The sequence below is a fragment of the Chanodichthys erythropterus genome, chromosome 10 (assembly GCF_024489055.1).
Source record: "Chanodichthys erythropterus isolate Z2021 chromosome 10, ASM2448905v1, whole genome shotgun sequence".
NCBI lineage: Eukaryota > Metazoa > Chordata > Actinopteri > Cypriniformes > Xenocyprididae > Chanodichthys > Chanodichthys erythropterus.
This window is the reverse complement of record NC_090230.1, coordinates 60,971,941-60,987,266: the sequence shown is the minus strand read 5'-3', so window position 1 is coordinate 60,987,266 and position 15,326 is coordinate 60,971,941. Positions and strand designations below refer to the sequence as shown.

Sequence of the window (15,326 nt, the reverse complement as noted above, 5' to 3'; positions counted from 1 at the left end):
CTATGTTCATTATTACATCCCACAACAGAACACTTATGTTTCTTAGGAGACATTACCGGCTGCCGTTGAAACAATGGAGGATGGTTGACAGATCACCGACGGCGGGGTCTATGCCAAAACCAGATTGTCAATCAAACCACGTGGGTGGGGCTTAGCGCAATTCTACGTCACAGTGAGAGCAATCTTAGAACAGGGCGTTCTGAGACAGTGCTTATGAATTATTGAGATTGTAAAAAAAACACTGGGTGGATTTTTCTCATTCTAGGGTGGTATTGCTCACACACTGCCAACACACATTTATGGTCAAACACCATGTAAAAGTGAATTTTGCATAATAGGTGCCCTTTAACATTCTGCCTAATGTTGTCCTACAAACAGTGTTCATATTGAAAGCTATTAATACAAATACAGTGAATGTAACCATTTAGTCAGTTTCCATTCATGTGTACTCGTTCATGGAAGTCTATGAAGTTTAGAGGAGAATGAGATTCGCTAGCAGAAGGCTCGTCCACTCCTAACAGCAAAATGGAAATATTTGTATGACTTTCTAACATTTAAAGATGGAGAATATACCTGTGAAACGTAAGTTCCCTTTCGACACTTCACTTGTACTGCGTATGGGGAAAGGTCTCCTTTTTCCCCGTTACTGAAGCCTTTTTCAATAACGCAGTGTAACTGCATCGTCATTGGTTCACTCATAGACAAGTTGTTGAACCAATGACGGTGCGGCATAGCTGCGCGACCTATGGCGACAGAGCGCGCAAATATTCCCGCTGAAATGAGTGGGGTTTAGGGCTATATAAGCAGGCGTTTCGCCATAGGAATTCAGTTCTCTCTCCTTCAGCGACGACTTCACATCGCTCCTCGCTGATCTCCGGCTGAAGCCTTCGCCGCCAGCAAGAAGCTTGCCTGGAAAGAAGTTTGCCTGGAAAGAAGTTCGCCTGGAAAGAAGCTCTCGCCGCCGTCGAAGAGGCTCCTGCAGCGGACTGCTGAGCTCGCCGAGGAAGAAGCGCCGGCGCCCTCGTCGACTGCCGCCTCGAGCGCTGTCTCGAGCCTCCGGCTTCCGGCCGCCTGCCAGCCCGTCTCCTGCCGCCATCCGGCGCGCCTAAAAGAACGATTTTCCCGCGGTTTATTGCCGCTCTAAAAGAGCCCCTCAAACGCCGTTTTCACGGCGGCAGCGTTGTTACAAACGCCACGCCACTCGTGTGGGTCAATGACCGTGCGGCATAGCTGCGCGACCTATGGCGACAGAGCGCGCAAATATTCCCGCTGAAATGAGTGGGGTTTAGGGCTATATAAGCAGGCGTTTCGCCATAGGAATTCAGTTCTCTCTCCTTCAGCGACGACTTCACATCGCTCCTCGCTGATCTCCGGCTGAAGCCTTCGCCGCCAGCAAGAAGCTTGCCTGGAAAGAAGTTTGCCTGGAAAGAAGTTCGCCTGGAAAGAAGCTCTCGCCGCCGTCGAAGAGGCTCCTGCAGCGGACTGCTGAGCTCGCCGAGGAAGAAGCGCCGGCGCCCTCGTCGACTGCCGCCTCGAGCGCTGTCTCGAGCCTCCGGCTTCCGGCCGCCTGCCAGCCCGTCTCCTGCCGCCATCCGGCGCGCCTAAAAGAACGATTTTCCCGCGGTTTATTGCCGCTCTAAAAGAGCCCCTCAAACGCCGTTTTCACGGCGGCAGCGTTGTTACAAACGCCACGCCACTCGTGTGGAACATGCAGAGCCCCCCTGCCAGCCCGTCTCCTGCCGCCATCCGGCGCGCCTAAAAGAACGATTTTCCCGCGGTTTATTGCCGCTCTAAAAGAGCCCCTCAAACGCCGTTTTCACGGCGGCAGCGTTGTTACAAACGCCACGCCACTCGTGTGGAACATGCAGAGCCCCTCTGCATGACGACGACGGACACGGTGAGTGCGTCGACTGCCTGGGCAGACCCCATGCACAGGCCGCGCTCGCCGGGACCTCGTGCTCTCACTGTGAGAACATGAGTCTCGCCTCTCTGCGCTCGCGGATCGCCTTCTTCAGTGCAGAGCGGCCCAGCGCACGGAGTCGGATGACGTCACGCCGGCTTCCCCGCGTGCCTCACCCTCTCCCCCGAGAGAGCAGTCCCCCGTCCTGTTCTCCCGCCCTGAGCTGCGTCCCTCGGCAGATGCGAGTGACCTCATCTCTTTAGGCGGTTCTGAGGACGAGCCGCTGGATGACTTCATGTCTCTCAAGGCTTCTGAAACCGAAGGTTGGGCCGGTGATTCTGACCCCGCCCGCTTTCCCTCGCCAGAGCCCATTGACTGCAAGCCGGGTATGGATGCCGAGCTCTTCCGCATCCTCTCAAAAGCAGTAGAGGTTTTGGACCTCGAATGGGCTCCGCCAGAGGAGCCATCACGGAGCAGGCTCGATGAGTGGTTCCTGCCCGGTTCCCGCCAGGCCCCTCGTCAACGCGCCGCACTGTTTTTCCCAGAGGTTCACAACGAGCTGACGAAGTCGTGGCGTGCCCCGTATTCTGCCCGCCTATGTACTACGCATTATTCAGCTCTCACCTCTGTGGATGGCTCTGAAGAGAAGGGTTACGAGCATCTACCACCCCTGGACGAAGCGGTGGCGGCTCACCTCTGTCCCCCCACGGCTGTGGGTTGGAAAACTAAGAGGGCCCTTCCATCCAAGCCTTGCAGGACTACTTCTGTCCTGGCTGGCAGAGCATATACGTCTGCAGGCCAAGTTGCCTCAGCGCTGCACACCATGGCTGTTTTGCACCTGCCTTCCGTGACCTCCGCAGCACCACTGACTTAGCCCTGCGTGCCACAAAGGCCACAGCTCAGGCCATTGGACGATCCATGGCCAGCCTGGTCGTGCTTGAGCGCCATTTGTGGCTCAACCTGACCGAGATTAAGGAGATGGACAAGACGGCCTTTTTGGATGCCCCGGTCTCTCCTTCTGGTCTCTTCGGTCCAGCAGTAGAGGGCCTTACGGAGCGTTTTACTGCAGCACAAAAGTCATCTCAGGCTATGCGACACTTCCTGCCTAAACGCTCTAGCTCCACGTCTGCTTCCAGCCGCCCCAAGTCTGCGCTGGCTCAGCAGAACAAACCTGCCCCCTCTACCTCTCAGGCAGCACCACCCAAGGAACAGCGCCATCGTAAGCGCTCCTCCTTCCCGAGGCAACGTCAGGGACCCCTGCCTAAGATTAAGCTGGACCCGACGCCTCCTAAGCCCTCCTGATGTTTCAGGAAGGAAGAGGATGGGGCAAAGTCTCGCCACGGCGAGGCTGTGAAGCTGGAGCATCACAGATCCGTATTACTCAACCACTTGGAGTGCCTGGGTCTCAGGGTCAACTTTGCCAAGAGCTCACTGCTCCCCAGCCAGCGTATAACGTTCCTGGGTGCAGTTTTCGACTCAGTCCGTATGACAGCTATAGTCTCTCCAGAGCGCGCTCTGGCCATTCAGCAGCTCGCGGCATCGGTCAGGAACAGAGCCCATTTCCCTCTGAAGTTTTTCCAGAGGATGCTAGGGCTGATGGCTTCCGCCTCCCCGGTTCTGCAGCTCGGCCTTCTTCGGATGCGGCCTGTGTAGTACTGGTTGAAGTTTCGGGTCCCTCCTCATGCCTCAGGGTCAATCAGGCCTGTTTGGCATCTCTGAAACCCTGGATGAACCCTGTATGGTTCAGCCAAGGGGTACCCCTACAGGCGGTGTCCAGAAGGACGGTGCTCTCAACGGATGCGTCCAACACAGGTTGGGGCGCTCTTTGCGAGAGCAGATCGGCCTTCGGCTCGTGGTCTCACGAGGATTGCCATCTGCACATCAACTGCCTCGAGATGTTGGCAGTGATTCGAGCCCTTCATGCGTTCCAGGCACACCTGACAGGGCGCCACGTCCTAGTCCAGTCGGACAGCATGACAGTGGTGTCATACATAAATCACCAGGGCGGTCTTTCGTCCAGCCGCTTATGCGCTCTGGCGAAGTGTCTTCTGGAATGGGCATCACCGAGGTTTCAGTCGCTCAGGGCGACTCACATACCCGGGAGAACAAACTTGGGAGCAGACATGCTATCTCGGAGCAATGTCCCCTCAGACGAGTGGATGCTCCACCCCCAGACGGTTCTCATGATCTGGGAGTTCTTCGGGAAGGCAGAGGTAGACCTCTTCGCTTCAGAAGGCAACTCTCACTGCCCAATTTATTTCTCGAAGGAGAAAGATGCGCTGGCCCATGTCTGGCCCAGCACCCTCCTTTACGCTTTTCCCCCGTTCGCTCTGATCCCACAGGTCATCAGACGAATCAGGGAAGACAAGCACAGAGTCCTCCTGGTGGCCCCGCTCTGGAGGAGCCAAGTTTGGTCCTCAGAGCTGTTCAGGCTTTCCACAAAAGCTCTGTGGCCGATCCCCCTGAGACGGGACCTCCTCTCTCAGGCGAACAGGACGATTTGGCATCCCCAGCCAGAACTCTGGGCTCTGCACCTCTGGTCCCTCGACGGGAGCCTGCTAACCTGCCTGGGGACGTGCTGAATACCATTTCTCAGGCGAGAGCTCCATCCACAAGACGCCTCTACGCCCAGAAATGGTCGAACTTTGTTGATTGGTGTTCTACACGCAACATAGACCCAGTGGAGTGTGACGTATCTCCAATACTGTCTTTTCTCCAGGAGCGTTTGAATCTGGGTCGCACCCCTTCAACGCTCAAAGTTTACGTAGCAGCCATTGAAGCGTTTCACGCTCCTATTGCTGGCCAGTCAGTGGGACGAAACAACCTTGTGGTGCGTTTCTTGAGAGGTTCTAGGCGATTAAATCCTCCTCGTCCTCTCACTGTTCCCACCTGGGACCTCTCTTTGGTCCTCAGAGCTCTTAAAGGGCCTCCCTTTGAGCCACTGCGTTCAGCTGACCTCAGGCCCCTGACGCTCAAAACCGCTCTGCTGCTTGCACTAGCATCGGTTAAGTGAGTTGGTGACTTGCAGGCCCTCTCCGTGAGACCTGCATGCCTTGAGTTCGGGCCCAACGACTCCAAAGTCATTTTGAAACCTAGGCATGGTTATGTTCCTAAGGTGCTCTCGACCAGAGAGCACAGGTTATTTCCCTCTCAGCGCTTCCTCCCTCGTCGGACGTGCGAGAGCTGGAACTACTCTGCCCTGTCAGGGCAATAAGGACCTACGTTGATCAATCACAGCCTTTTCGGCAATCTGATCAGCTCTTTATCTGCTTTGGTGGCCGCACCAAGGGGTCTTCGGTCTCAAAGCAACGTCTTTTGCGTTGGATAGTCGACGCTATTGCTCTTTGTTACTCCTCTATGGGCCTCGACTGCCCCATAGGAGTTAGAGCTCACTCTACTAGAGGAATGGCTTCCTCTTGGGCCTGGTCTAGTGACGTTTTGATTAAAGATATCTGTGAGGCGGCCGGCTGGTCCTCGCCGCCCACTTTTGTCAGATTTTATCATTTGGACGTCCCGACCTTACAAGCTTGGGTCCTCTCGGTATGATCCTGCGGCCTCTATCGAGCTCCGCTTCATGCCACTCTGGGAGTTAACTCCCTTTTTGTAGTGTAACGAGGGTTCGACGGCTCCGGCCTTCTCACTTGTCCTCTGGTTCCCTCACGGTGCCCAAGTCCAGTCGTTCCCTGCCGTGGCACGGCGCAGTTGAATTCGTTCCCCATACACAGTATGAGTGAAGTATCGAAAGGGAACGTACTCGGTTACTAACGTAACCTTGGTTCCCTGAGATACGGAACGAGTACTGCGTTACATGCCGTGCCATGAGGCTGCGGCTTCAGTGTCGTCGCTTCAGTCGAATGACCTGAATTCCTATGGCGAAACACCCGCTTATATAGCCCTAAACCCTGCCCATTTCGGCGGGAATATTCGCGCGCTCTGTCGCCATAGGTCGCGCAGCTATGCCGCGCCGTCATTGGTTCAACAACTTGTCTATGAGTGAACCAATGACGATGCAGTTACACTGCTTTATTGAAAATGGCTTCAGTAACGGGGAAAAAGGAGACCTTTCCCCATACGCAGTACTCGTTCCGTATCTCAGGGAACCGAGGTTACGCTAGTAACCGAGTATGTTATGCACTTATTAAATCACCGCATCACAAAAGCACTAAACAGCGCAAAAATCTGTCAGCACATAAATCTGTCAGAGCAACTGACGGGGCAAGCCGCTTTAAACAATAGGCCTACGTGTTAACTATATCTTAACACTGCGCTGCTGCAAACATGTCACACCATACATCTCAAGGCAGGCGCATCTTTTTTCGTCATCAGCATGATAGTGGTTTGTGAAATCGGCATATTGAGAGATTGCCGATCGAGTCATTAGAAGCGATTATTGGCTGGTAGCAATTGTTATGGTTAGGATAAAGGATAGGTTTGGTACCAAATATTACAGTACAATAGACCTGTATTTTATTGTATAGTTTATTGTAGGTTTCACTAATAGCTGTTATTTAATACTTAAGACTAAAAAGGATAATAAAATATAAAATTGCTTTTTATTCAGTGTTGTCCTTTGTCAGTTGTTGCACTGGAAGTTCTTTTTATATTCTTTGTTCATGATACTGTCTAATGAATTGTTGTTTCATACAGGTGGTAACTTCATACTGTCCAGCCAACAATGAGGCCATTGCCAGAGTGCGTCAGGTAACAAAAACAATTTTTTTCATAAAATGCATTTAATGAATAAACACATATTAAGAGGCATGATTACTTCTCTGAATGAATTTTGTCTTTAAACAGGCAACCATGGCAGAATATGAGGAAACTGTACAGAAAGCACAAGATGCGTGGAAAGTGTGGGCAGATGTAAGCTTTCATATTATTAAAGGGATAGTTCACCCAAAAATGTAAATTAGATGTTTGCAGTTAAAAATCATCATTTGTGTTCTACTGAAGAAACAAAGTCACCTACATCTTGGATGCTCTGGGGGTAAGCAGATAAACATCCAATTTTCATTTTTGGGTGAAGTATTGAGTAAGGCATATACAATTTGTAACTTTCCCAAACCACAATCAATTAGGGATGGGCATTTTTGGCTATTTTTCATTTCTATCATCGATAGGTTTCAAAAATTGTTAATCGAGTACTCAAAGGGGGGTGGTGGTTCATGGCCATCATGGAGATGATGAAAATATCTGAAGACTGTTAGGAAAATTAATGTTAAAAATAAAAATATGACATGAAAACCTGTCTATGAAAACATGATTAGAACAGTGTTAGATTGATTATGATTAGTGGTGGGCATATATATATATTTTTTTTAATCTGGATTAATCTTGGAATTAATCTAGATTAATATAGATTAAAATGGCTCATTTGAATCTAGATTAATCTAGATTAAAATGGCTCATTTGAATTCTGCCGAAGACATTCAGAATATGTGAGATACCTAAATTGTCCCTGCGTCCCAATGTCCATACTATCCATCCTAAATAGTATGTGAGATTAAAATAAGTGTGTCCCAAAGCATAGTATGTTTAAAAGAGTATGCTAAAAGTCCCCAGATGGTCTACTATTTCCGGTAGATTTTCAAAGTGTGGATCCATGCACACTATAGAGGCTAATATTGCCCACAACCCATTGCGCGTTGTACGAGGATTCAGTTCAGAACTACAAACACGAGTAAAAAGTGTTAAAAACTACAAAACATGGCGAATATGCACGATCGACGCTGAGAGGTTGTTTGAGTGACTAATAATCAGTTCAAACTGAAAATATTTATTTTAATGTTATATGTGTTATTTTTCATCTGCAAATACCAATGTGGACTTTTATAAAGATCTGATTGGCCATTAACTTTTAAATGCATCATTATGCATTAATATGAGGAGAGTTCTCCACATGAAAGACTCGCGACTGCATTTCTCTCCGACACAGTAGGAAATTAGCTAAATGAAATGTGGAGGATGTAAGATGATTGACAGGCCAGTTCAGTTGACTGGATGCGGCAGAGAGCAAAGACGCAATTGTATGGCGTGATAGTATGTCCCAAAGCTTGTCTACTCTTTTGCTACACACTCAAAAGTAAGTACTTTTTGTTCACAGAAAGAGTACATACTTTTAGGGCGTAGTATAAGTAGGCGAATTGGAAACTAAAAGCAATCCGTCATTTTGTCCGACAAAGCAGATAGGAGTTGGAAGATTAACCTCGGTGGAGTTAAACTTGAAAAATTGTGTATATTGACATCTTTCCGCGTTTGAAACAACATTGATTCTCATGTTCATTCATGTTTATTTGATGCTATAAATGGACTAGTAGGAAGAGATAATCAGTTTACGAGCCTCTTGAGCTGAGGCGCTACAGCAATCTGTCACGACCATGGTCAGGACACATTAAAGAGCCACAAAACGGTTTTTATTGTTTGAAATTCTTAAAAAACTACACAGGTTTAAAGCTGGGACTTTGTTAAATATCATAAGTAACCTGCTCTGTCTTGTCTGTCGAAGTGTTGTCAGTGTCCTCTTTGCTCCGTGATGCATTTATCACTGTGTGTGGAGTGACAGCGCCACGGCTTGTTGGACAAAGCAACAGTAACTAAGGGGGGGAGGGTCTTTGCGAAGGGTCAATTTAGGGTCAGTGCGCTTTTTGTGTGTTGCCATGGTCACTCACTATAAGCGTTTTTGGGCTTGTTTAAGCTCGTCTCATAAAGCGAACAGGTTTATGGAGTTATTAAAGTGAGCAAACATGAATCGCGATTTTCAGCATAAAGCATTTGGATAGGCTTGTGTTTTCCCTGTGATTCGCCGTGCATACACGAGAGACGCACGTTACACCAGTGCACGTAAACGTCATTAACAACTAGTTGCTCAGTTCGGTTCTGTACACACTGCATAGAATTTCTGTAAATGTTGTTGTCACTACCTGTATTTTTCGGGAGTTAATTCGGTTGTAGAATGCGGTTGTCACTCCCGTATTTTACTGAACTCTGTGTGTACAGAACGCGATTAAGCACTAAAAGTTGAACTGACAGCCGAATTTAGCTGTAGTGTGTATGTGCTCAATATAGATGTAACAACTTGTATCAGCACCAAATGATGCAAATGCCAGTGAACTTACATTTTGCAGTTCAGCTCAGTATTGCGGTCTAATCTGCCAATATTGTCTTAAATAGCCTCCACAGCACTTCATCTATTATAACATGAGATGTTGACCAAATGTTGATTTTGGTAAAATGTTGCAACAATGTTATTTTTTTATTTTTTGGACATATATATTTATAAATGAACATGTTAAGCAAATATCTTAAAAAAAAATGGGGGGGTCATATTCAGTGAACTGCGAACAGGTGCGCGTGCCAGAAGGGAGCGCGAGATTCGGTGAACTGCGACCTGCGATTCAGTATACTGTGAACAGATGCGCGTGCCAGAAGGGCGCGCGAGTGTATGGGAATATTAACGCGAAGGGCCTTTCATCACCAGTGCAGACCACCATCAGAAGCTGAAAGCACGCCTGGCCTCGGCGATTTACCTGACTGAATTTGGTGAGTGATGGCAGGGCTCGACAATAAGGACTGCCCGATGGCCCGGGGCCAGTGTGAACGACGCTCGGGACAGTAGACACCAGTCACTTGCCCGATCGGGCCAGTGCTGTAGGGTGTGCGTTATATATCATCTATAATATCGTAGGCTAATTGTTGATTTAACGATCTGAAATTATTGAGTATGTCCCTCACTTTACAAAAACAGTCTAACATTACTAGACACGGCATAGTTATTGTTACCTACGGTTAGAGTAGTGTGTGCTTATATTAAAGTGTACGCTTTCACTGCGTGATTTAGTCTATTAAAATGCCCCCAAAATTCAAGATAAGGGGCAAAAATGGCCCTGTATTTCATATATAATTTAATAAAGTTAATCAATATTACACAGAGCTCCGTTTTTCAGTTTAATGAACAAGAACTTAATATCAAGTGACTTACATTTTAGACACCAAATCGTCTGTTTTCACCAACGAAAATAGTTCCAAAGTCCACCGAATTGTTTTGCGTCTTTGAGCAACACTTCCTGAATGAATCAGCCGCTTGAATGAATCAGTTGAATCTCAATGATTCGCTCATTAACAGTGATTCGCTGCCACCTACTGGCGGGTTAAATTTCACGTTTAAAGTGTCTTCATTTTTAAAAATTTCAAATAACAGTATTTAACGTTTTATATTTTGAACATTAAAAACATTTTTATGCATCTGTAACTGCTCTCGATTAACTTTAATAAAGTTATCTATTCTATAGTTATACATTAGATTACAATTTCTGTACCTGAAAATCTTCTGTTTAAACCTACATGAAAAACTTGAAAAGCACCATTTAATTTATGTTTGTTCTGTTGAATTTATTTGTGCTATTACTCGTAATTTGATTATTTGTTACTATTTTACTACTTACTGTTTATTTGTCTAATAATATTTAAAATAAATCTAGTAGCTTTTGGTGTCGTAACCTTATGTATTGAGGTTAAATTAATCAAAAACAATGAAAACAATAACTATGCTTATTTTATAGGCCCATTTTCTTTTCTTTTACTTTTATTAATTTTATGTTGTGGGGCCCAAGTAAAAATTTGAACCACTGGGCCAGCAGAAAAAATCCTTAGCGTTGAGCCTTGAATGGTTTCAATAATTTTAATATTTTCTGGTATATAAGTTACCCAGGAGCTCTGTTGACATAGACTTAGCTAACGTTAGCTACAGCTTGATGAATGGAGTCATTGAACACAGCAGGAGAGAACGCAACGTTAGCCAGCTAGCTAAAGCTCCGGTGGAAAATTATTAGCTAATGCTACCGTTTTTGAGGAGGTAGATTTTGAGGTGAGGGGAATGACAAGGCAGAAGGTAAAGTGGTCCACCGTTCTAATAAGTAGACCTGCCAACCTGTACGCAATTTGCGTAGCGGATACGCATTTTGACTTCGAAGTACGCTGGTGCGATTTGTCACTCTAAACTACGCAAAAACTTGGTCACGCCTCTTTGCACGCGCAATCCACAAATCAAGCAAAAGAAGAAGACAGGGTTCCCACGCTTCTTGAAAGTACTTGGATTTCAGACACATGAATTCAAGGCCTGGAAAGTACTTGAAAACAATATTGGTCCTTGAAAGTGCTTGAATTAAATTTGAAATAAATTTTGTGAAAATGTATTATAAGATGCCCCTCTTAGTCCTAGTATACTTGTTCTGTTATTATTTTACAATCAGTTTCCGAGTCTTTTCCATTGCGGGCTTGGACATTTGAGCAGTGACACTTGCTGTGTCCGAAATGAACATTCTTATAGGTGTGTGCGATTTTGATCGTGGACAATTAAAAGGTCTCCACGATCTGCTTTTGAAAAAATATTGTTGTATCGCGCTATATCGCTTTCTGTTCCCTTTCAGTCGCTCACTTTCGACGTACGTCAGTAGTGACCGACGAATTGGGATATCGCTAGAGAGCCCCTATCAGCTTCGAGAGAACTAAAACAAGCCAATGGAATTGGCGTGCGATATTTGCATAATGCGCACCTCCCCTAACAGGTGGATATAAAAAGGGGGGCAGATGCAATCGCACTCTGTCTTTCGCTTCGGAGCCTACCTGGTGTCCTGCGGCTGTTTGAACTTCAAGCCTCTGAAGAAGTTTCGGCGCTTGTGTTGGTGTGACGACGCCTGCAGCGAGGTCGCGAGTTGGAGTGAGCCGGGTGGAAACATCTACTGTTTTCCCAGCGTTCCGCTGTAATTCCACTGGTTGGTCTGCGATTTGGTCTGGTTCCTCCTGTGTTTTTCTAAACACGTCGTGACGCTCCCTGTGTGTCTCAACACAAAAGAGCTGAAGTTTCCCCTTCTAAAAGAGCTTCACAGACAGACACTGCGTCTTTTTCAAGATGTCATTCTGTCTGTGCGTTTCTGGAGGCGGTCGTTTCCTATCCTCTCTGACGGCCACGATCACTTTCTCTCATGTCTGCTTAGCGTGCTGAGACTGTGTTTGTGGGTGGTCATATTTTCTTATGGAAATATGTCCACGTCGGCGCGTTGTTTGCTCGCCTTTCTCGTAAGGGCTTGAGCGCTCAGCGCGCCGTGTGCCGTCGAATTGCCGGCTGACAGCGCGCGTTGCCACGGCAACCCTGCGCGCTGTCTGGCGCTCTAGATGCACGGTCGAGACTCGGCTGCCTTTAATGAGGTGGAGTCCCCTCACTTATTCCCCGATCTAGTTATTTTTCTGAATCAGAAAAGTGCTACTTTGGTTAATAAGCCTGGGTGACCAGAGGATCACAGTGGGGCAATACCCGCCGAGTCATTCTCCGTGGGCCCCCACTCCTCTAGTGCATCGCAAACATGTTGTGACTATGTTCGTGGGTGGATCATGTTTAGATACATGGCCACGTCGGTGCCCAGGGTGCCGTGTGTCGTCCAGTTGGGCGGCCACGTTCACTGTCCAACATGGCTGGTAGCTTCTGCATGTGTTGCTGGTCCTCCTTAAAATAAATATGGAGGACCTAACATCTTAGTCAGGGCTCCAGCAGAGGATCAGATGTCGACTGCTACATTGGAGAGAGTATTGTTGGGCTCTGAACATGAAGATGAGGCTGAGCGTCCCACGGTTGTGGCGTGCTCATGCCGAATCGGATTCAGACTTGGCAACCATGCTTTCCCGGGCCCCTGGGGGTGTCGTGCGACGCATACTCGCCTTGCCCCGCCCCTGGCTTAGCCCGGATGTGCATGAAAAAACTTGGTAGTTTGTGGCCTTTTTTGGCGTTAATATGGAACGCCAAGAGGGTCATAATCTGCACTACAAGTTTTTCTCTCTCTCTACCCCCTAGGGTGGGGTGGCAGTGCTACGGGCACACCACCTCTGCCCTGCATGAGTCTTGGCCCCTGGCAAGTCTGCAGTAGGTCAAAGCACTCATTGCATGTGGGTAGTTCTGAGTCGGGGTTGAGCTACGCAGGATGCAAATCAAAGCGCAGGCCCCTGGCCAGACAATGTCCACCATGGTGGTCCAGAAACACCCCTGGCGAGTCTTGCTGGGATGTGCCGTCGTCAAAGTGTGCTTTCTCGATGCGCTCATCTCACAAACTGGCCTTGAACCCAGCCCGCTCAACCCGCAGTCACCTGACTAGCGGGAGACGGTCCTGGAGATATGGCGACCTGGAGCTGACGTAAACGGTTCTTTCTCCCCGGAGGAGGGCCGGGTGGAGAATTGGTCTGTTCCGCCGCTGGCTCTCCGGAGTCCAGCGGTACCCACTAAGAACTGTTTTCCGATCCTCTACGTCCCAAGAGTGTGGCTGGCGATGTGCAGCGCCCCGCGTTGCTACTCCCAGCCCCCTCTCACCTCGCCAGCAGGTGTCAGTGTGTTGGTGCAGGCCGCGCCCCGTGTGCCGTCTCCCATACGCACTGCTACCTCGCAGAGTCTGATCACACTCTGGGCCGCTACCACGCCGCCCGAGTCGGGTCCCCATACTCTGGTTCGCTGCCCCACCCCCGGTACGTCTGTGGTGCGTTTGGTTCTGCTGGCTCGGTGTCTGGAGGCCTGGTTAGTGCCCCCAGCCCGTTCCGCTGGCTCATGCGTACTATCAGACTCGGCTATGCGATTCATTTCGCCCGGTGTCCTCCGGCGTCCAGGGGTGTCCACTTCACTTAGGTGTCGTTGGACATTGCACCTGTTCTCCGAGTGGAGATTGCTGTCCTCCTGGCGAGGGATACAATCGAGCCGGTCCCTCCAGCCGATTTGAAGTCAGGTTCAGCCCTACTTCATTGTACCCCAAAGGGCGGTGGGCTATGGCCAATCCTGGATCTGCGCGTCTTGAACCGGTACCTTCAGGCTGCCGTTTAAGGTGCTCATGCAGAAGCGCATTTTCGAGTGCGTCCGTCCCGGGGTTTGGTTTGCAGCATTCGACCTGAAGGATGCATACTTTCATGTCTCGATTCTGCGCTCGGGTCGAGCATGTCAGTACAAACTCCTACCCTTCGGGCTGGCCCTGTCGCTCCACGCCTTACACGGTTGCGGAGGTGGCCATTGTTCCCCTCAAGGAACAGGGCGTTCGCATTCTCGACTGCCTCGACGACTGGTTGTTCCTGGCCAGCTCGCGAAGCAGTTGTGCGTACACAGGGAGATGGTTTAGCTCACCTCAGCCTGTTGGGTCTTTGGGTCAGCTGGGACAAGAGCAAACTCGCCCCCGGGCAGAGGATCTCTTTTCTCAGTCTCGAGCTAGACTCGGTCGCCTGGATTGTGCGCCTCTCTGAGGAGCGCGTCCAGTCAGTGTTGAACTGCCTGAGTTCGCTCAAGCGCAGGATGGCGGCCCCACTGAAAGACTTCAGAGGCTCCTGGGGCATGTGGCATCTGCAGCCGCGTTTCGCCGCTCAGGTTGCTCCATATGAGGCCGCTTCAACACCGGCTCCGCGACTGGGTCCCGAGATGGCCATGGCAGCGCAGCACGCTCAGTGTCCTCGTGACACGGAGCTGCCGCCCTACCCTCATCCGGTGGTCGGACCCTTTGTTCCTGCGGGCGGGAGTACCCCTTGGACGCTGTGGTCCACACAGATGCCTCTACCACCGGATGGGGGGCCATGTACAACGGGCATGCGGTTCGGGTCTTGGACGGGGCCTCGACTGCATTGGCATATCAATTGCCTCGAGTTGCTAGCAGTATGTCTTGCACTGGGCCGCTTCAAGGAGCTGCTGTCAGACAAGCACGTACTGGTCCGCTCGGACAAGCACGGCGGCCGTTGCGTACATCAACCATCAGGCTGGTCTACGCTCCCGTCGCATATCGCAACTCGCCTGCCATCTCTTGCTATGGAGTCAGAAGCATCTGAGGTCGCTTCAGGCCACTCATGTCCCAGGTGTGCTTAACCGTGCAGCCTACGAGCTCTTACGGCAGCCTCCACTTGCGGGCAAGTGGCGGCTCCATCCCCAGGCGGTCCAGCTGATCTGGCACTACTTCGGCGAGGCCCAGGTAGTCCTGTTGCCTCCCCAGGAACTGCCCTCGGCCAGTGGTTTTCCCTGACCGGCGAGTCGCTCGGCACGGATACCCTGGCACTCAGCTGGCCCCGGGGCCTACGCAATATGCGTTTTCCCCCAGTGAGCCTTCTCGCACAGCTCCTGTGCTAGGTCAGGGAGGATGAGGAGCAGGTCTTGTTAGTGGCTCCATATTGGTCACTCGGACCCGGGTTTCGGACCTAATGCTCCTCACGACAGCCCTTCCTTGGCCGATTCCTCTGAGGAAGGACCTCCTGACTCAGAGATGGGGCTTCCTATGGCACCCGCGTCCCGACCTGTGGAACCTCCACGTGTGGTCCCTGGACGGGATGCGGAGGTTCTGGGTGATCTCCCGCAGGCGGTCGTAGACACCATCACTTCCGCTAGAGCTCCTTCACGAGGAGCCTCTATGCGTTGAAGTCGAAC

The 15,326-nt window shown here is 49.8% G+C and overlaps 1 protein-coding gene across 1 annotated transcript in view; it reads left to right on the top strand.

Annotated features, from left to right (window-relative positions):
* aldh7a1 (aldehyde dehydrogenase 7 family, member A1) overlaps nucleotides 1-15,326 on the top strand; it is a 125,408-nt gene that overhangs the window by 36,648 nt on the left and 73,434 nt on the right. The window contains exons 2-3 of the mRNA XM_067398466.1: nucleotides 6,548-6,601; nucleotides 6,698-6,763. Of these exons, the coding sequence (XP_067254567.1) occupies nucleotides 6,548-6,601; nucleotides 6,698-6,763 (120 nt within the window). The remainder of the gene's footprint in view (nucleotides 1-6,547; nucleotides 6,602-6,697; nucleotides 6,764-15,326) is intronic.